This window comes from Apus apus, chromosome 1, assembly GCF_020740795.1.
Source record: "Apus apus isolate bApuApu2 chromosome 1, bApuApu2.pri.cur, whole genome shotgun sequence".
NCBI classification, from domain to species: domain Eukaryota; kingdom Metazoa; phylum Chordata; class Aves; order Apodiformes; family Apodidae; genus Apus; species Apus apus.
Window position 1 is genome coordinate 83357986 of NC_067282.1, and position 21877 is coordinate 83379862.

Consider the following 21877-nt stretch of genomic DNA (forward strand, 5'->3'; position numbering starts at 1 on the left):
CTTGAACTTCATGTATAAATTATTCATTGCAGTGTAAGCTAAGGGGAAAAACACTGCTGATTTCAATAATTTAAAATAGAAAAACTACCTAGAACTCAGTACCTAGTTCAGGTATCTCCCCACATTGGTAATACTTGTGGGGGACTGGGAAAAAGAGCAAAAAACAACCTAGATTTACTTTCATGTACTCAGAAAGCAAATATGATACTTGCACACACACTGAGTCTCAAGAGTCTACACAAAACACATGATAAAAATTTAGCTTTATTTCTTATTTGCCGTTTTGAAGTAGTAACAACCCTCTCTCTTCCTCGTATCTGAGGATCAGTTAACATCCACTTCCTAAAAATTATTTTGGAATGTTTTAGAAATCACAAGACACTTCCATTGCAACCAGCCTAAAGTAGATTCTTTAATAGCACCTGTAACTTAGAAAAATCTCTCAGTAAAACACCAGTAGCTGCAACTCTAAAACATCACTCCTTCATATGTTCATACTTAGCTGTTTAGGAAAGAGTTGGCTGGAGCAGCAAGACCTAGAAGTGGTCCTTCTTCTATCTATTGTCAGCCCAAAGCCATCTAGAATGCAGTACACAAACTGAATTTTAGTTCATTTGAATCAAAAGAATTGAAAAGAAGTAACTACTTGAAATGATTCTCTCTCCTTCCAGCAAAATGCTTCCTTAGGAGGACCCTTTCATATAGGACTTGATTCAGGGGTCCAGTGTGTTCTTGAAAAAGAGAAAAATACTGCAAAAATCAAGTATTTCAAATATTCACGAGTATGTGGTAACCCACAAGCCAAACTGTAGGTTGTGGGAGAAAGCAAAACTTCTTAAGACAGTAGCTCAACAATTTTCGATTTATAATACACATTCAGAAATCTGAATTGTACTCCATTACAGTTAGCAATGAATCTTCTATTAATGCACCCCTTTTAAAAGTAAATAGTCTGCTAACCCATGAAAAACTGAACCACTATCTCTGATATACAATTATAGAATATGCAAATGCTAAGCACTGAATTAACTAGGGGAGAGTTTTCATTAATAGTTTATAAAGGCACATAACAAAAACTTTCCATACGAAGTCTATTCACACATACACTATACTACTCAAATGTGGCTTCTGCTTCAGTGTCAAGAATGTATGATTGCCAGGAATGAAATGGTGGGGTTTTTTATATTATTTCTTTGTGAATTACAGTTATTTTGGGTTTCTTTCCAGTTTCCAAAAATAAGTCAAAATCTCTTTTGATATTTTTCAAACACTGCAAAAAAACAACTACAGCTGTGATACCAAAATCTTACAAAATTCAAAATAAAAGGAATTACTGTTTTTAACCCTAGTAGATATTGATTTGCAATATTATGGGTATTATTTGTATATTTTGCAAAATCACTAATCTGAGGGAAGTAAAAGCATTTTATGAACAATCAAAAAGTACAAACCAAATTTTCTTCTTCAGATTCCTCTCTATATTGCAGCACTTTAGACGGACAAGGGGAGAGAAACTTCAAGAAGTGTTTTCTCACTCCCCCACTTCTGGCTATGAACAGCTACAGCTTATTTTTTAAATAAGTCATTCCCTACTTGGAGAAAACACATTGCTAAGGTTGACCCAACCAGACATTTTCATCGCTTTGTCAGTACAGAACCACATTTTCCCCTTATTTAATCTTCCATCTGTTCTTTCAACATTCCTGTTTAAGCAGTGGTCAATGAGAGGCATTCTCTACCAAAATGCTACATACTGTAGATGGATTCTAATTAGACATCTATTATTCTGCTGCAACATTGAAGACTGACATAACAAATCTATCTAGATCCCAGGCAGTTCATTATGATCTAGCTTCACTATTTCTTACTACAGCACTAATGACATTGAGACAAGACAGTGATTAAAACTTTTTTTTTCTTTTTTTTGCAAATGGAAGAAAATCTAATAAATTGCTTTCCTTGCTTAATTAACTTTGGTTTATATACTGTACTACACAGCTAAAAAAGTTTCTTCCAGCTATTATTGATGATCTCATTGTACTTTTACCAAATGAGTCCCAAAAAGAAACTAACAATGGAAAAGGAATCACAGGATCATGCATTTAATCATGCTAAACCGATCTGACAAAAAAATCCTGAATATACAGCCAACTAAAGAGCCAAATAAAATTATTACAGTTCATGCTGAAGTCATTCAAATTGAGAATAAAAGGAAGTATATCACCATGCTGAATAAAATGAAACCCATCATTGAAAGCAAAAGTTCTTCTCCATAAAATAGCAAGTGTTGTATTGTGCAGTTTTTAGTTCTCAAGGTAGCATTCTCAAGGAAATCAGAAATACTAACTTCTTCAAACATTTAAGAGTTAATCTCCTTCTTGAGAAGTAGGAGCCTGGTGTTCTCAGTCCAAACTTAAGAATTCAGCTAAGCCACAAAGATGAAAGAACAGCACCACCTAGTTCTCTATTTAAAAGTTATCAAATATTATCATCCGCTGATTTATTTTTGTAATCTATATTCACATATGTGTATTCTGCAATTAAATCTGTCACATTTCCATATGAAAGAATACTAACGAGTTTGTCAAGAGTTATTAAAGCATTTGATGTAGATACAAGAGTATTTTATGTATGGAAAAAAAAAGCTTGCATATGCAAGACTACTACAGACTTGTAATAATACAAATACTGTTCTCAAGCACTATAAACACTGAATGGATTGCTCAACCACCCCTAATATTACTTCTGGGACCATTTATCAAATTTAACCAAAACACTATACTTGTACCGATTCCCCCATGCAGTAGTCTGACACCGTATGTGTTCTAGATACAAAAAAATCTATTAATGATACAGACATCACAAGAGCCTCAGTAACATGTTTAAAAACTAATTTTAGCTCATACAAATTTTCTCCTATTTAGTTTTCTACTCTGCCTCTCAAAATGGGATAGAATTTCCCTGCTGGAGAATAAGTATTTGAAAAACCCAGAAGTTTACCGTGACACATCAGCATCTAAGAAGCTACCTGCTCCTACTGTGCAGACATCTTTACCAAGTTTTACTAGTGTAGCTACCCTGTGTTTCAATCTGATGAGCACACACAGCTGCACGTCCAGATTCTTTTCTTTATTTTCTATTTTTCTAGACATGCTGGATTTTCTAACATCTCATACACATCTGCAGGCCATAGCAGCAGTAGAACTTTATTTCTGAAGACATCTTCTGTTTTGACACTGAAATTCATCAGTCAACTATGACTTCTTACACTAATATAGTTTGCACTAGGTATTTCTGTAAGGCTTTTAATTGAAATAAAGCACAAGTGACTATTCTGGATACTATTGCATTCTACATTGCAGTGGCAAGTACTGTATCATTACAGAAAAATGGGAGTTACAGCTTTTAGCTGCATTTGAACAAAATGTTCAAATCAAGTAATTGATTTATCTAACTTAAAACAAGGAAAATTAAATGCAGCTGCATTTACATTATCTCATGTAGCACATTAGCATCAATCTGCTGAAGTTCATCTAAATTCCTGGCTTTCATATGGTAACTTTTAAAGTGTTTCCAGCTCTCAAATTTGACCCTTCCTACCAATGCCTGTAAAAAGTCTTCCATGCTGAACCAATGTAAAAAATCAGGCTCTTATCACAGAGAAGAGACTAGAGCCTTGTGACTATCTCACTAAAAAGCTTTTGTAACTGGTTACTTGGCAGGAGTCAGGTCCCAGTGCCAGAGACTGGCTTCCACTGGCTCCCCTCCTTGCCTCTATAGGCACACATTTGAAGAACATAGGGAGATGAGGAAGAAAATAAAATAATAACAAAACAAGCAAACAAAAATCCAAGCCTCTTATCACATCCCACCCAGGTATTTTCTACTCCAAGGCAGAGAGAAAGACATCTTCTCATAGCTTCCACAGAATGCACTTGGCCTAAAACCTTCAGTTGTTGCATTTCATTTCCTGGGCGAAGGAAGAGGTGGAGAGTCATAGCAAGAGAAGGATGAGAAGGTGTCCTCTATCCTGCAAGACTACGTCATATTTTGTTCCAGCCTAATCTTCATTACTGCCTTAAGCCTTTCACAGCAAAGGCTTTTGTAGTAACCGTGGAGAGGGTGTTTTCCTCCTAGAGAAAACACAGTTGCCCCATTCTTTACCCCTATCTACCAACCTACCTACGTATCATTCATGAAGGCCACTCAGGTGCTTGGCATGCCATAGCTCATTTTCTGCAAAGTTGACACATTAATGTAAACAGATAATATAAGATCCAAATTTGGGGCTTTATCCTCACTATCTTAAGAAAGAAAATCCCTTCATACATTACTGAGTTTCCTAACTTCAAGTCCTGCAGCAGCAAACAGAATAAACAAAGTTTTGTTTTCTTGACAGGTATCACAGACAGACAAGGTCTGCAGGCAGATTACTACACATTTATCTGTGACCAGCTAGTCACCTAGTTTGAAATCTTTTTCTGAAGATATCTCCTTTACAGAATAAGTTCAAATGTCAAAAGTTTTTAATGACCAATTAAAAGAAAAAAGCTTGTGACATTAAAAATTCATTAAGCAGCAAAATCTCCTTTTTTCACTTTAAACTATATAGACTACTGAATTCCTGCTTTCCTCTTGGGATTTACAGTTTGTAATAGGCATAATCTAATGAATACTAAATGCATCTGCACTTGCAAATCCTGCAGTACAGATGTCACAGTAAATTAAGAATACTCCTTATAGATGATGTTTGACTTGCCTTCTTTATCCAGATTTCCTGTTACTCCATTTTGCATCAGATCAGAAAAAAAATGTAGTTCTGTACCACAGAAGCATCACTTGCTCTTCTAACAGTCAAAAGCAAATCTGTACAAAATCTGATAGAATTCTTTTTCTCAAAATCTAAAGCTAGATCTAAAGGGAAACTCTGTAATTACATTATTTTAAATGACACACATACACACCACACCCACACACCCCAAGTATTGCTTGCACAAAATATATAAAAGCTTACTCTTATATTCCATCCTATTTTTAAGTTACACTAATCTTTTATGTTGAAAATATGTGAATATCCCATAGGTAAGCCAATAAGCCGTTGAGGTTTTTATCTGCTATAACTAAAGACAAATGGCACATTATTTCTACCGATTACAGGCCTTCTCCACCACCTCCAAAATTCACCATTCGGAACACAGCAAAGCAATAATGATTTATAATTTGCAAAACAAAGACAACTTAGGAAGCAGAAAACATTTACATTCTATTCTGATTCAATTCTAAAACTCAAATTTCTTTTGTGGGGAAAATATTGAAATTATGTGAGTGTCAGACTTTAAGGAGTGAGTGACTTCTACACTCTAAGAATGGCATACATTTTGCATTTTAGCATAACAAAAATAAGCATTAACCAGCAGTTTGTAACCCATGAACTCTGGCATGTGTCTCCTCACTAAATGTAAATACTTGGCAAAAAAATCTAAATAAGGTAAGGAGAATATCTGAAGAAGATGGATAAAGAGTCTAGTCCATACTTAAGTTATTTATACACTACTTGTATTCAAATATACATTATCTTGATTTCATTTGTTTAAGCACCAGTCACAATGCATCCTAAGACTGTAACATGCTAGATTCAGAAGTCCAGCCTTAGAGAAAGCACAGCCGCTAAAGCCAAGTCAAGTGTTTTGTGTTTTTTTTTTTAAATAGCAAAATATGAGACATGCTGTCTTTTAATAGGCAACGTACCAGTAATTGTCAGGTTTGGTATTTAAATTCTGAAAAGCTCCTCCATGTTAGGTGTTGCTAACTTTGCTGCAATTGGTTTTAACTTAAAATGTAAGGGTTCCCTTTTAGACAGTACAGACACTATTTTTCACTAACCAAAAAGTTCATTAAACAAGATGGTGTTTATAGCTTCCTCCATATTAGTACAAATCCCACTAGAATTACAAGGCCACACAACAGAAGTCTGGAGACATCACATACATAATTAAAAATCTGCAAGTGCAACAGAAAAAAGCCTGTAAAGTTAAGAGGAAACTGCAATGTCATGCTTATTCTAATGAACAAGACATGTCCCACATCACTTACACTCATGAAAAATTGCAATATTAGTTTGCTTTCCTCCAAACATACAGAAGTTCTCTCATTTTCACTACTGTCACTTTACATGTTAACAAAAGAACTCATATGAAGGAAATACTACAGTATTTTTCTGTATATTATACCAATTTATGACCTGTTACAGGTTTGATATACTATGTTAATCTTTGATCAGTAGTATCTCTAATCACTGCATCTATTTTCCAGTTTGGAAACAGCTGCAGTTCAGCATTTTTGTGTATTTGAAGATATAAAAAAGTTCCTTTCAGTGGATGACCTGGAGTGTGAATAAGTGTTTTCAGACATCAAAAAAAGTTTTGCTTGTCCTGTACAAACTATGCAAACCAATGGAGGCTCCTTCACTGTTCTTCAATTTACATCCATCAATGAACGTATCACAATGAAGCACCAACCAGCATGTTGAGACTTAAACTTCACATACAAACAAACCATACTAACACTCAGGGAAGAAGGAAAAAAAAAAAAAAAAAAGCCTTTGAAAGGCATAAATACAAAATGAGCTTGACTCCGGGACGTATTTTTTACAATCTTTTAATTCAAAGAAATTCTTAATATTAAACTCCAGCTTGATTTTGTCCATACCACCTCATTACTTTTGCTTTATATTTTGTTTGGGAAAAAAAAATTCAGTATATAACAAATTTGTATTGCAAAGTAACGTATTTTTTCATCAGCAAATTCAGTCATCCTAAACGCTATATAATTCTAAAAATTTATAGCATCTGCTTCAACCACTATGGCTTTTCTGCTCGTTAGGGACTAACTGGCACAGCCTTTCTGCCTTGTAACATAGCAGGAATAAAAGCAGGTCAAGTTACAGTGTTAATCCAGCAGATGTAGGTCAATTTGGGATAAATATTGGAACAAATGGAAAATACCAAAGTGCCTACTACAACTGCTGCTGTGAAGCAATTTAGCCTCATTCTCCTCAGAGCTGTCACTCAGTTGCAGTTGTGGAGTTTCATGTGTTGAACTTTGAAAATCCAGTTTTAAGACTTAGATGGATCAGCATAGCTGTGCTGAGCTATACAGGTTCTGCCAGAAAAAGCAGCAGTAGTGCAATGCGTTACATATTGATGATACCCAGAAAGGTATAACTGTATTTTGCTATGTGATCACAAATTATTTTTTTATGTAATAGCATACTCTGGTTACTTTAGCCAAGTTTGGCAACTGAATTACTATGATTCTGATGTTTTAATTAATATTGCAGAACATAATAAGTTTAAAATATAACCAGAATATTTTCACCTCTAACACAAGAACCTCTCTCACACTATCCTTCCCATCCAACAAAGAAAAGGATGGGTAGTCAAGAAACTGTTTACAGAAACATGGCGACAGAGGGAATATCAAAACTATGCAGACCAGCACTATACTACACATAGGTTATTTGTAAAACAGCGCATATCATCCTAAACCTTGCCAACTCCATTCACAGAACAAAGAATATGCTGGAGAGGAGTTCAGTAATAGATCTCTATGTGAACAAATATACACACACAGAAACCTTCACCTCTGAAAGAGTTTAGGGATTCAAATTGAGAAACACAGACTATATGCTAATTATTTTTCTAAAACTGAAGAGCAGCTGCCTGTGGAGAGTTAATATTCTTTAACAACTATGTAACAAAAAAAAAAAAAAAAGAGGATCCTGAGTATTACAAAATAGGGGGGGGGGGGAAATTTAATTTATTAATTTATAGCAATGTAAAACTATATCAAAAGTTATTCACTCCTACGTAAAATGTGAATGCTGTAAAAGCATTCATGCTCTCCAAAAACCATTCGCTTAAACTAGAAAGGGGTAAATACAACTCAACTTCATGGTTAGGAAGAAATGGTCTTTCCCTTAAAAATCCCAAAGTTGTCAGACAGCAAAAACACTCCTGAATAATGCTTACTTACACAGACACCAAAATCTCTGTTTTGGAAATAAAAGAATGGCAAAGGAAGCAAGTATTATTTTATTTTCCACGTTTGCGGATTTTGGGGAAAGTAGACAGGATGATAGATATACAGACATGGTTAGAAGCAAAAAAGGGGAATCTTCCAGTCCATCTACCTTAAAAATAACTACCTACATTCTTCACTAAATCCTTCTCGCCAGTTCCAACTTCTCCATGTTAGAAAGTCCAAAATACAAAACATTAGTGTTAAAAAAAGAGCACTGGAAGAAGCAATATGCAGCCTGCAGTGTAAGCACTCTCTTTTGTCACTGAAATAAATGTTCTGTGATTCTTCCTCTCCCCCTTTAAAATGCTATTATGATAGTATACTATGTATTGACATTTAAAGCACCCATCCTAAGCTTACTGTGTATTAACATAAAAGAAACTGCAAATATTTGGACTTTGTCTTTAATTTTCATTTATAAAATGAAAGGAAAAAGATCCTCAAGCTGGCTCACAGAAACTAAACAAACCACCAAAAACCCAACACAAACAGAAAACCACAACATTCAGAACCACTGCAAAGGCATCCACGTTCATTTTTCAAAAGACTCAATTATTTTCAAAATGTTTTCATTACGTAGAAAGCTAAGTGGTTCAAGGGCAGATTCCCAAGATAAATCATAATTTTACAAGTTTACTCCTTGCCACTGAATTTTTACATTTGCCTTTCTTCATTTCAAAAACACCTTAAAAGAAGGGATATGCTCATGAAGATCATACTTAATATTGATGCAATCCCAGAGGGGACACCTACTAAACTATGTCTAACAGTTTTACCATTCTACATTTATTTTGGAACCTGTATTTTAAAAAACATGTCAGTGGCACTCTCCTTAGAGAAGACCCTCCATTGTTTTGAGAGTGTCAAAGAGAATTATCTTCTCATTAGACTCATGTTTTAAAACAAAACTGAAGAAGGCATTAAGAGGACAATTACAGCATCTTATATTTCTATTTTTTTAAATAATAGATGAAGAGGGAATCATCATTCTAACACAGTCAACTACACTCAGGCTATACTGATATTCTCTTAGCAACTACCTGATGCCCATGTCTATGTCATTACCATACACAGAGTTGGTCTCTACTATGTAATCACCATTTGTGAGGCATAAGTAAAAAAAAAAAAAAAAACTGTCAAAATTCAATCTTGACTTCACACAGCAATATTAAAAGATTAATTCTTTGGTAGGAAGAGTTAGGGTAATCACATTCAAGATATTTTGTCAATAGAAGGGTCAGGCCAAAGTAATGGGAAGTGAGATTCACTGCTTTACATTTCTGAAATTTAAAACAAATAAATATAAAAGAGAACTAAAAAGAAAGTAGAAAGTAGATAAGAAAAAAAGTATTTCAATGGAGGTGCTTCTCTTGATGAAGATTTCCTCCGAGTTACCTCTTCAGTGAGAAACTTCAAAATTGTTTAATGTTGAACTAACTGATGGCAAAACCTCAATAAATATTTGGAGTGTAAAAGAGATAAATGTTAGGAGAGTGAGTGATCCCCATATTCCTCAGGGAAGATGTGCAAGGTCATCAATGGGAATTTGGATTGTCTAGCTACTTTATGTTCTAAAACAAAAGTAAACTGCTATATGATGACTACCAATGAAAATACACGAAGAAATCAAGCAAAATAATTAATTTAATATGAACTAACCTAAGCAGCTAATAAGCCTTCCAAACCTTGCTTAGCTTGATGGAAGTCTAGAAAGACAATCACCATGAAGTTGAGTGATCCATTTTATGTTTCAACTTGTCTGTAAAATATTCCAAATAAAGACTGTATAAAAAATTTCATGTTCTATTCTGTAATTGTCTATACACTTAGAGAATTACAACATGCTTTTGACCTGCAGTACACCGTATTAGCATAACAACATTTAGCTGTCAAGACAATCCTTATGCGTACAGCATTGGGTTGCCAAGATTTTACTAACAGAGATCCTAGTGAAAATTAAAAGCAGAATCTAGATACACTAGATAGTGAGTAATGTATGACAACTTTGTTTTAAATCAGTGCAGACGATTTGAGAAGTAGCCATTTGCATATTTGCTATTTTTTTGTTGTTTTTTTTTTTAACTTCTGCTTGTAATAGATCTGGAGTTATGAAAAAAGAGCCTCACCCGTAAGCAATTATCTGTCTTCTCTGATTTGTTGCATGAGTGATCACAGTTTCTGACAAATTACATGTCCCTACATTATTTTCATTAGTAGACAGGTTGCAAGCATTTGAAGTGTCTGAAGAAACCATATTGAAAAGATTTGCCTGGTGTTGGCAGAGAACTGAAAGTAGATCATTTGCTACCACATACAACACTACCCAAGTGTCCTCCCAGAAGCAGAGCACATTAAGGCATTAGATGCCATTTGCATTATCACACAGCAGGGGGCTACAGCATCTACAGTTCCAGGATAATCTTAACCCATATCTGTAATACTATGAAGCCAACAAACCTATTTTTAATATTATAGTTTCTCACGTGATGACTATTCACAATAAACCTACTTTTCAGGTAGCATAAAAACAGCTCAGATTATGTACTTGAGTTGTTCTAATATATGCTGTCCTTCAACCTTCATTTTGTCTAAGAAAGACTAAATTCATTAAGCGGAAAAAACAACTGGAATGAAACAAAAATGTAAGGGTGACTGTACACATAGCTAACAGTTTAATCCCTTGGGACATTGCTTAAGTACTCCAGAATCATTACAGTGCACAACTTAAGCACAACAGCAGCCAGAGATCCTACTATTTTCACAGCAAATGCTGGAGAGGACAGAACAGACTATCATCATAGCCAAACTCAGCTGACAAACCACTTCTCAGCTCAACATGTTATTACACCCTCTTCCCCCTCCATGGCTCCCCTTTCACAGCAAGCAGTTGACACTGGGCTCTTTTACGTCTTCTTTGCCTCCTTTCCGAAGGGACTGCTTGCTGTTAATGCTATTCCAGGCACAAGCTGAGAAGCATTATTCTATGTCCTCTTCCCTCAGTAGATGATGCTTCATCAATACTCAGCACAGATTCTCTCCACAAGTCTCTCCACAGACCATGCCAGAAAGGCACACTTCCAGAAAGGCACACTTCCATACAGGACACACGTCAGCTTGACTCTGTCACCTTGTCTTTAAACTTAATTAGCTCCAGTTTCACTAACAGAGACCATCCGTAGTTACAATCCAGAAGTGTTTCAAATCATCAGAACAAAGATCTTATTCCCATACAGAGTTGACAAAAAAAATCTCTGAATCTTGTGGCCCAAAAACAGAAAATCAGAGGAATCTAGTAAATCCACTTCACAACACAGTTTGGGAAAGCAAAGCAAGCCAACAGGAAAAAACTACTTTTAAACACAGGTATAAAGCTGCCAACAAGAAAAGTGTTTAATATGGTACCTGTGTCTGCTAGTTGTGCCAAAATATAAGGGAGAAACTGAGAAAACAACATTTATGAGGTAGCACTGTAAGGTGAACCAAAAGAATTTGATATTCTGTTACATACAGTCACTATTCAGGACAGTCTTCTCTTAGAAAACATTTACTCATCTTCTTTTCCATTCTCCTTTACCTTAGGAGAAAAGGATAGTAGAAATTATTTCATCTTTTTCCTGTCTGAGGTGTACATGTTCTTTATATCCTCTTTTCTTCTTCCTTTTTAATAGTGCCCAGCAAGACTGCCCCCTGAAACAGCACTCTGCTTAAGTGTGGTATCCAGAGTGCCTATGTATTTTTTATTGCAGCTTTAATCAAGAGCTGAAAAAATAACTGTGTGAGAAGCTGAAAAGAGGGAGACGTTTCACACACACAGAGGGCAATCTGGGTAACATGTTAAGCATCGCTTTTGCCCATCTGCAAGGGCAGGCCCAATCTGGTTATTTTCACACAGTCACAGTCAGATTTGTATTACGCCCCTTTCCTTGCAACATGTTTTTTACCTGATGCAGTCCACAAGAGTTACATTTTGCCTGGCACGATCCCTAAAGTGCTGTGAAAGGCATTACTGTTTTTAATCACGGGTTTACTCTCAAAACTACGATGCGCTGAATGCAGCTGATTGCATCTGAGGAAAGATCAAATCCTCCCCCTCCAGCAGCAGCCCCGATTTTATTGGTGACAGAAAGTCAGTCCAGACGCCCCCTATCCCTTCCCCCTCACCCCCCCCTCCAACCCTTTGCGGGGCAATGAATTGACAATTCACAGGGAAATGTAAAAGGCAGAGAGGAGCCAACCCCCAGGTGCAGCCCGCCACACATGCCCCAATAAATAATCTTGTATAGCACCAACACAGCAGCTCCTTGTGCACTGACGTACAGGGCAACTCATAAACATCGGTAAAGAATACAAATAATCTCCCCGATGTAACTGCCCTTGGCAGTTGCCAAGCTCCCCCTCTTCCCTTCTCTTCGATTTCGCCTCCACCACCAGCAACTTCCTCGGGAGGCGGCGCGGGGGCACCGGGAGGTTTCTGGCCCATTCGGGGGGAGAGGGGAGCGAGGAAGGACGAGGTGGGGGGTTTTGAGGCTCTTGTGTTTCGGGCACGGGGGGCGGCTGGGCTGCCTCTGCGGGCTGCCAGCCGCTGCTCCCTTCGGAGATCGCCCGACACATGACGCAGCCGAGGGAAACGCGAAATATATTAAACTTGACGCGAAATAGCACGACGGCGAGGAGAAGGGGGGGGGGGGAGGGGGGGGATAAAAAATAAATTAAAAATAAATAAAAATCTTACAAGGTCACCGAGTTTAATCGCCTCTTCCCTTCTCCCTCCCAAACTGAACCACCCCGCACGCCGTGCGAGGGACGGGGAGAGAGAGGCTCCGCCGCCCCCCCACAGCCGCCCGGAGGACTGGGCGCCCGCCAAGCGAGCTGCTGCGCGGTGTCTCCCTGACCCCGTTTACACCCGCCGGGGCCGCGGGGCCAGGGCCCGCTCCCGCCGCTGCCGCCTGCCCCGACCCTCGCGCCTCGCTAACCGCCCCGCCCCAGCGGGCCCCGCAGGGTGGTGGAGGCGGAGAGGCTACGCCGCCATCCCGCCGCCGCTGAGGGGGCAAACTCTAGGCGGCAGCGGAGTGCCCCGGGCTCGGCTGCCGGCTCGCCTTTCCCCCGAGCGGGGGAGGCGAGGGGGAAGATCTCCCGCAGGAAGACGCGGAGGTCACCGCTACGACAGCAGGATGCCGCGGGTTTCCCTCCGCGGCGACTGATAGCTTTGCCTCGGACGGATAACGTGCATTAGGGGGAGCGGCGGTGGGGCGGCGGGCGAGAAGGCGGGAGTGGGGCGGAGGGAGAGGAATACATCCAGCCTGGAAACTAGCTGCAAGATGAGCCGCCTGAAGCAGGATGGTGAAGGGATCCGCTTCTGAACCCTCAGCTCATCCGATTACCCTACCTCTATATTTTATACCTCACATACAGACACGCATTCCCGCCGGCAGCGGCAGCGAGGCACGGACACCCCACTCCCTCTTCCCGCCACCCACCGTCTCCCCGCCGGGGAGGCACGGCTGGAGCCCGCACGTCTCCCCGGGATGTTGTTGCAGCGCACACGCTGCGGCTGCACTCGCACTTCGGGCGCACGTTTGCGGCGGGCGAGCGGGGAGGTGACGGCGAGTTGAAGGGGTGGCTGCAGGGGCTGGCAAGCGACCGGCGGCTGAGGAGGCGGGGGGGGGGGGGGGGGGGGTAAGTGCGGAGGGCGAACGAAGGCAGGAAGCGGCTGACGGGGGAGGGCAGGAAGGGTTAAGAACCGTGCGGTGCTTTAGCGCTGTACAGCGCTACCCGAGCGGGAGGCTGGGGGCGCCCGGGGAGGAGCGGGCGGCGGAGGCGGGTGGGGGGGAGCCTGTAGGGCGGCGAGGGAGGGAGCGGGTCAAGAGCGGGGCGGCGGGGGGGGAGGGGCTGGGGTGGGCAGGGGGCCGGGGATGCCCCGGGCCGCAGCGGTGCCCCCCCGGGTCCCTCCCTCCCTCCCCGCGTGCGGGGCAGGGGTGGGGAGGAGGCGGTACCTTGTACGAGGATCCCGCAGAGGCTGTAGAAGCGCAGGAGTGCGCCGGGCTTCAGCCGCATCCTGGGGGCTCCCCTCGGGCTGGGTGGGCGCCAGGCACGCAGATCCGCAGCCTCCCGCCGCTCCGCTCTCCGGGCGCTTCCTTCCCCCCGCAGGAGCCGCCGCCGCCGCCGCCTCCGCCGCAGTGTCTCCCTCGCTGTATCCAGTGGGGTGAGGAGGAGGAGGAGGAGGACCAGGGTCGCGGGGGTGGATTGAGGAGGGAGGAGGAGAACGAGGAAAGGGGAGCGGCTCTCTCCGCTGCCTCCGGCGCTGCTGGACAGGTTCAGGTTCCTCCCGCGGAGCGGTGCCGGTTGCCCCCGCTGGCTCCCCTTGCTCCTGCCGGCGTTTCCGTCCGACAGTCCGCTCGCCTCTCCCGTCCCGTCCCGCTGGCGGGCGGGGAGGGGGAGGGAGGGACGAGGGAGGGGGGGGGAGGCTGCCGCGGCGCGCGGGGACGCTCCGCTGCTCCGCTCCGCTCCCAGCCGCTTCCCGGCTCGAGACACAAGGGCAATCTCCGCTTGCGAGGCTCCCCTGGTCTGGCCCCGCCCCCGCCGCCCGCCCCGCCCCTTTCTGCCGGGAACCACGCCCCCTGCCCGCCCCCGGCACCACACCCCTGCCCTCCCTGTGCGGTGGGCACGCCCCGCCCGGGCCGCGCCCCCACCGGCACGGCACGCCCCTCGGCCTGCGGGCCGCCCCCTCGGGTGGGCGTGTGACTGGCGCCGGGGCCCTCCAATAGAAAGTGCCCCGGTTCGGCCCGGCAGCCAGTGAGGCTGGGACAGAGGACGCGCGAGACGCCCGGTTACACAACAAACGGGCGTTTCTCAGAGCCTCCCGCCGCGAGCGGGGTGCCAGACCCTGCCCCCGGCGCCTCTGAGTGGCAGCCGCCCCTGGCCAATGGCGGGGAGACCCGGCTCCGCCGCGGCGCTCCAGCCAATGGGCGGTGAGCGGCGCGGGGGCGGGGGCGGGCGGCCGGGCGCTGTCCAGTCCCGGTCCTGAAGTAGCGGTGCCGGCGCACGCGGCGAGGCGAGGCGCGGGGCTGGGCAGCGGGCGCCTGCGGGGCGGCGGCAGCGCCGCGGGGCAGCGCAGGGCGGGGGGGGCCCCGCCGCCGCCGCCGCCGCCAGGCCGGGAGAGGGGAGGCAGGTGAGACCCCCAGCGCCGGCTGCGGCACGGCCGTCACCGCCCGATAGCGCACCCCGGGGCTGGCGGGGCCCGGAGCCCGCAGGCAGGCCGGGCCGGGCCGGGCCGGGCGGTGAGGGCGAGGCGCACCGGCGGCGGGGTCGTGGAATTGGGAGGCCAGCGCGAATTCAGAGTCCCCGCCAGCTGCCGCGGAGGCGCCGATAAAAACGAAGAGAAGTAGCGGCATGCTGGGGCCCGGGCCAGAGGCTGTGGAAGGGTCCCAGGCGGTTTGTTTCAGTCCTTGTAAGGGAGGCGTGAATCAACTTATCCGCCCTCTGCTTTTCCTCCGGTCTCTCTGAAAGCAGCAGATGAAAGAAAGGCTGGCTGGGTCTTCCGTATCCTCAGAGTTGAACATGAATAGCTTACCTGCGCCACAGTAGCAGTGAGACAGCTCATCCGATTACCCTATCACTTTCTCCTGGCTCAAACGGTTCTGTAATGAATGGCAAGCATGCTGATAGGAAACCGGTTCACAAGGACTGTTAGCATTACTCCTTTTTGTCACACAGCAGAAATCTTTACTAAACATTAGAAAATTAAACCCCACGGATAAATCACTGCAGTGGAGAGGAGCATCAAGAGGTCTTTATGCTCCATATGCTGAAGTGAGTTTTCTGCCTGTTTTTCAAAAAGATTAAAAAATCCCAACCAGAAGCCCTTGGTTTATTTTACCAACTATACATCCGAGAAATTTATTATTATAAGAACTGCCAGATACGGTGTTACACTTCTTCTGATTAATGCAGCTATGTTAATTTGACCGTTTGTGTAAATGTAGTACCATGTCTCACAACATCCAGTGGCAGCTCACATCTAAACCAAACATTAATGGGACAGAACTTCGTAATTGGTCTGTGGAGCTGCAGCTCATGCATGGAACAGCCAGAAGCCTCATTACTTCCTGACCAAAAGGGCTACAGGGAGTATTCAGAAACACAGAACAAAGTAAAAAGTAATACTCTAAAATATCAACAGGAGATCAACACTGAAAAACAGATGCTTGATGTAAACATTTTATCAGAATCAAAAAACCCACTCTTCTGCGTTATCTTGATATCCATCAAGGTGATACTTACAAAAACTAATTCTGAAGAAAGCAAAATAATTTAATCTCCACACAAGATTCAGAATCAGCAAGTTTTTCCTCTGACTGAATTGGTAAATAGCAAATTATCCAGCTTTCCCTATACTTTTAGCAAAGATTTTGCATTGCATTCTCCTACTTCACACTCTTTTTCTTGCTTGTGTTCACTCAAAAGCCAACATACAGACTCTTCATATAGCAGAGCAGCCAGCTTGCTTAGTAGTTTCCTCTTAATTATTTCCTGGTCATTCTTTTCTAGATGGCATAGATTTCACATGTGTCAGTGAACAGTTGATGGAACTGTGTGTAGCCCTGATAGACAGCTCAGATCACTAACTGCTTCATGTCCTGGTCACTACACACTCTGTGTGTAGAGTGCTTGCACTCTTTTTTGCTCCTGATCAAAAAAACTCTGGGCTTCTCTCTGAAAAGCTAAACTCTACCTCTTCTAGAAGTAGCCAGCTATGTTGTATTGGGTTGGTATACCTCTAGAGTTGAAAGACAAGCAAAATCTGAAAGGATAATAATGATTTTAATTATGTTCCTTAACAGCATCAGTGGTCAGGGATTATGTTATATATTATATATATTTTCATAATTTTTGTACTATCTAGAGGGTAGTCAAAAGACAACTGCAAAGTTCCAACAACAAAAAAGCCCCACAGGAAAGAAGGTATGGAAAAGGCAAATTTTGACAAAAGTTAGAGATATGTTTTATCTTGACTTGCAATACTGCTAAACCTTCACAATCACATTTAAAATAGTAATCTGGAAAGTGAGACTTATTTACATGTCTCAGTACAAAAATGTTGTGACAAAACCTCCATGCATCTGTCACCTAGCCTTGATGAAATATCTGGTTGGATAGCAGCCATCTTCTGCACTAGCAATTCCTTAATTCTTGCATTTGTCAACTTCTACCTGAAAGTGGCAGCATGGCTTCCCTGGGAAGCAGGATCCCTCTCCAGAAGGCAACAGGTATCATCAGAGAGTGCACTTCCCTGCCCAGTGCACTGTTATAGGCCTATGTGAAAATCAGAGGAGCAGAGGACCTTGACCAGAGTCTGTGTATTTGCATTTTATGTCACCCCTTTATCATATGGCTGGCTGAACATGAGCCAGCAGTGTGCCCAGGTGGCCAAGAAGGCCAACGACATCCTGGCCTGCCTCAGGAATAGTGTGACCAGCAGGACTAAGGAGATGGTCCTGCCTCTATACTTGGCCTTTATGACAACACACCTCGAGCACTGTGTGCAGTTTTGGGCACTGCAGTATAGAAAGGACATCAAGGTGCTCAAGAGGGTGCAGAGACGGGCAACTAGGATGTCTAGAGAACAGGTTTTATGAGGAGACGCTGAGGGACCTGGGGCTGTTCAGCCTGGAGAAGAGGAGGCTGAGGGGAGACCTCATTGCTCTCCACAACTGCCTGAAAGGAGGTTGTGGTGAGATGGGTGTTGGCCTCTTCTCCCTAGTGACTAGTGATAGGACAAGAGGAAATGGGGTCAAGTTGCACCAGGGGAGGTTCAGATTGGATCCTAGGAAAAATTTCTTCAGAGGAAGAGCTGTAAGGCATTCATTAGAACAGGCTGCCCAGGGAGGTGACGGAGGCACCATCCCTGGAAGTGTTCAAAAACTGGGTGGATGTGGTGTTTTGGGAGATGGTTTAGTGGTTAGGGATTGTAGGGCAGATGGTTGGACTTGATGATCTTGAATGTCTTTTCTAACCTTAATGATACTATGATTCTAGTTCAGCAGGTGGAACAGGAGAGCTGGGGTTTGTCTGTTTTGGATGAGAAATTTTGTGTGGTGGAGGTGCGTTGCTGTTGTTTTAATTGATGTAGTTTTGGTTGAAGCTGATTCCTAAAAAAACCTGGATAACATTTACTTACCAGATGCCAGTAAAATGCATCGCTTTGAACAAATACTGTAACTACTAATTTAGTTAAATCTATCCAACTGTGAAAATACATTGGTGGGGATAAAAATATATAGACATGAAATGCATAGCATTTTTTTTGTTTGAAAAAAATTGGCTTCAGTAAAGAGCAATTGAAGTTTGAAAATATGCTCCCAAGAAATGTGTTCATTTCCATAAAGCATATTGGTGTGTAAATATACCGTATGTATCAGTTCCAGAGCAATATTATGAATTCAGTGAAATTTTGTTCTGTGTTAGTTAGGTGAACCAAGTAAAAGAATTGCATGCTGCTATTACTACATATAAGATGTGTGGGATGAAGTCCCATTTATAAAGCAATTATAAATGTGAGATATTTTGCTGGCTTTTGGAGGAGAAAAAAGTCTATAAAACAACACTGTTAATACAATGCAGATGCAAAGTGAGCCAAGGTCAAACCAAACCAGTATCATTCTTATTGAAAAGTACCTAATGTACGCTTTGAGTTGGTGAAAGTAATTGCAGAAGAGAACTGCAAATGGTGAGTGGAAGCAGAATATCTTATTCATAAACTGACCTTTTATCCATATAATTGTAGAATGAAGATACAGGCAAAGTGGTGCTAGTAACATGATTGTCCATACATTCTAGTTAGGTCCTCCTCCTCCTAAGTGTTTGATAGTTAGTAAAAGTATGTGCTTTCTTATGTCTTCTGACCATCAACTAAGACACTACTACTTTAAGAAATTTTAAGTTGCTTGTGCCAAACCATGAAGTTATAAAGCTATATAACTTTAACACCTCTTATACCTTTAGTTACTTAAAATTTAAGTACATACACTGTACATTATTGTTTGCCGTAAAAACATATTACTGCATGGAATTCATTAGAGACAAATTATGTTTTAAATATGCTTGGACCAACATATTTATGTAGTTTAGAATACATGCTAGCTAGCATTTTTGAAATATATATTTATCCAATTATTTATTGCTTTGTTATTTCTTATGCTTTGTCATTTTTAACTGCTTTGTGTTTTATTGCTTATGTACAGATTATGTGATGTGTTGGTGTCCTGGTTTGAGCCAGAAGGAAGCCACTTGTCTTTTTACTGATTGTTTTTTCTTCAGTGAACTCTCTTTTAAGCAGCACACTTGCTGAAACTAGCAGCTAGTTTTCCAGATAGTGGACTGATACTGCCCAAATGTTTATAGTTACGGCTGAGACACCAAGGACACTTTGCTCTGCTTGTTGAATCTGCTGCTTTGGACACTAAAGGAGCAGAAGAGTCACAACTACAATCATCCCATAGGGAGGAGCAGACTAGACAGATGGCAAAATTGGCCAAAGAGAGCATTTCACCCCATACATGTCATTATTGGTATAAATTTAGGGATCACAGAAGTCGAGTCCGTTACTCTTCTTCCTTCTTGTCCTTTCATGCCTGGCATCCAGGGAGGACTCCATCTATCCATCCCCTTTGATCCTCAGGCTTGTGCATTCTGACCTTCATAACTCTACCCTCAGCTCCTGTTTGCTCTGTCACTGTCTGTGGAAGCTGTCTGGGACTTTTTGGAATTGCTCACAGCTAAGGAAAGTGCCGTGGGAGTTGCTGGGAGTGGGGGGAGGTGATAGGGGTTTTTTCATATTTCTGAACCTATTTGTATATATTTGTACAAATTTTCTTTCATCAGTATTTAATTAAAGCTGCCTAGTTTAGTTTTCAATCTGGAAGCCTCTCTCCATATTCTCTCTCTCTCCTTTACCTATCTGGGGTTGCATGACAGTTGGAAACAACCTCTATTGCACCCAATAGAGATGACAAAGAAATATTCAATAACTCAATAAGAAGGAAGTTAATTCTGTAGAACATAATGTCATCCATTTTCACTTTCTTAAGAGCATCTTCAGCTACTGACACCAATACGCTTACAATTATTTTCTCACACATAATTATAAGGATACTCTAAATATTTAGATTCAGCATTCTTAATTCAGTGCATCCTTAATAATTGAAAGTATTTTCAAACACAAGTAAAAGTATTTTAGCAGATCCAGAGTAAGACACAAATAATTGAACAAATATGTTGTTTTGTCTATACTAAAGACTCCTAAGTTATTTGTTCTAGCATATCCATTCTTTAAAAAAAACGTTTTAAGACTTGACAGGACCTTTCTGTCAAGAGTATTTCTTCTGCTGTCTCTGTGAAAATCAGCCCAAGACATGAGCCCCAGGGGAAAAAAAAAAAAATGCACGACTGACTTAATATATCATAGACCTTAACATTTCTACACATTGTGTCTCCACTCAGCATTCTCCTAAGAGCTAAATGATCTAGCAGTGAAATGCAGCCGTCCAGCCAGACTGGATTACTATTGCTCTTTCTAGCAATAAGAAAGAGATTGCAGTTTTGTCAGATTGCATAATGTTAGACCAAAATTAGGAGCAGAAAGAATAGACTCTGCTTTAGCTTGTGTCTAAACAGTTCTGATGCCATGGTTGTCCTTACTGAAGATCTACTTGATTGTGTCATGGCATACATACCAAATTCTCTTTAACAAGAAATCAGGGTATACAAGAAATTGTATGCTCCAGTTTTTGCCCTGACATTCAGTCAGAATGCTGAGGGCATTAACAAGTCTTAGTGGTCCTGACTAGCCTTACTTGGGGTGTCCAACCACATCCATGGGCCCAAAAAGCTCTATTTAAGCCGAGCTGTGTTAGAAGAGTGCAGGTCTCCAGCTTAGTCCTACTCCTACCTGGTTATGGGGTACTGTGATCCAAATGTGAATCAATGGCTTGATCTTAGCCTGCCTCATCTTATGGGCCCACCTAGTGATCACTGGATCTGAACTTAACCTTGACTTACCGATTGACTTCACAGTATGATTTCTGACCGGCTTCATTACCATGATATTGCCTTATGATCTGGACTCTCGGTTGGAACTTGCTACAGCCTTTGACTCTGTTCTTGCTTGAGTACTATGGAACTGGGCTGAGGCTGGTGTGGCCCCTGTTGTGATGGGCCGGACATTCCTGTGTTCCGGGATCACCTTTTCTTAGGGAGCAGCCCTGTTCTTGTTCCCTAACAGATGTGGTCTGAGAGAACACAGTACCCAATAAATGGGAAATAGATCCAGGTCCTTGGTTTCAGTGATGTATGTTGCATTTTAATCTGCTGACACTTGCAGAAAAAAGGTCCAAAATCACCTGGCCCAAAACAAAAGGAGGAAAAATATATTCAGACAAATGTTTTTGGGAAACTAGCTCTAGAAAAAACACAGGTGTGATGGAAGGCCAGGGTTAAAATAGGACTAGTTGTTGAATGGATGAAAAAGGCTGGGATCAACACTGAGACTGAAATCTGGGGCAAGATAAGTTGTTGATAAGTAAAAGCAAAGCAATGGAAACATTTCTGAGACCCCAGGAGGAACAGAGTGTGTGATCATCCAGCAGAAGGTGATTTGGGAAATAAGAACTGTGAGATAAATTTGACAACAGAGTAGATCTTCAAGGAGAAATGGAGAATCTTTGAGCAGAGAAACTGGGCCAAGGAGCCACAGGATAGAGACCATGAGATAAGACTAGAAAAGAGGTAAAAAAAGAAA

General features: G+C 42.2%; 1 protein-coding gene across 3 annotated transcripts in view; it reads right to left on the reverse strand.

The window, feature by feature from the left end:
- CADM2 (cell adhesion molecule 2) overlaps positions 1–14503 on the reverse strand; it is a 700736-nt gene extending 686233 nt beyond the window's left edge. For 2 of the 3 annotated variants that reach the window (XM_051629665.1, XM_051629647.1), the window contains exon 1: positions 14076–14503. In XM_051629665.1, coding sequence (XP_051485625.1) covers positions 14076–14136 — 61 coding nt within the window. In that variant the 5' untranslated portion in view covers positions 14137–14503. The remainder of the gene's footprint in view (positions 1–14075) is intronic. The other variant, XM_051629656.1, reaches the window with a different exon arrangement.
- Between the last annotated feature and the right edge of the window lie 7374 nt (positions 14504–21877).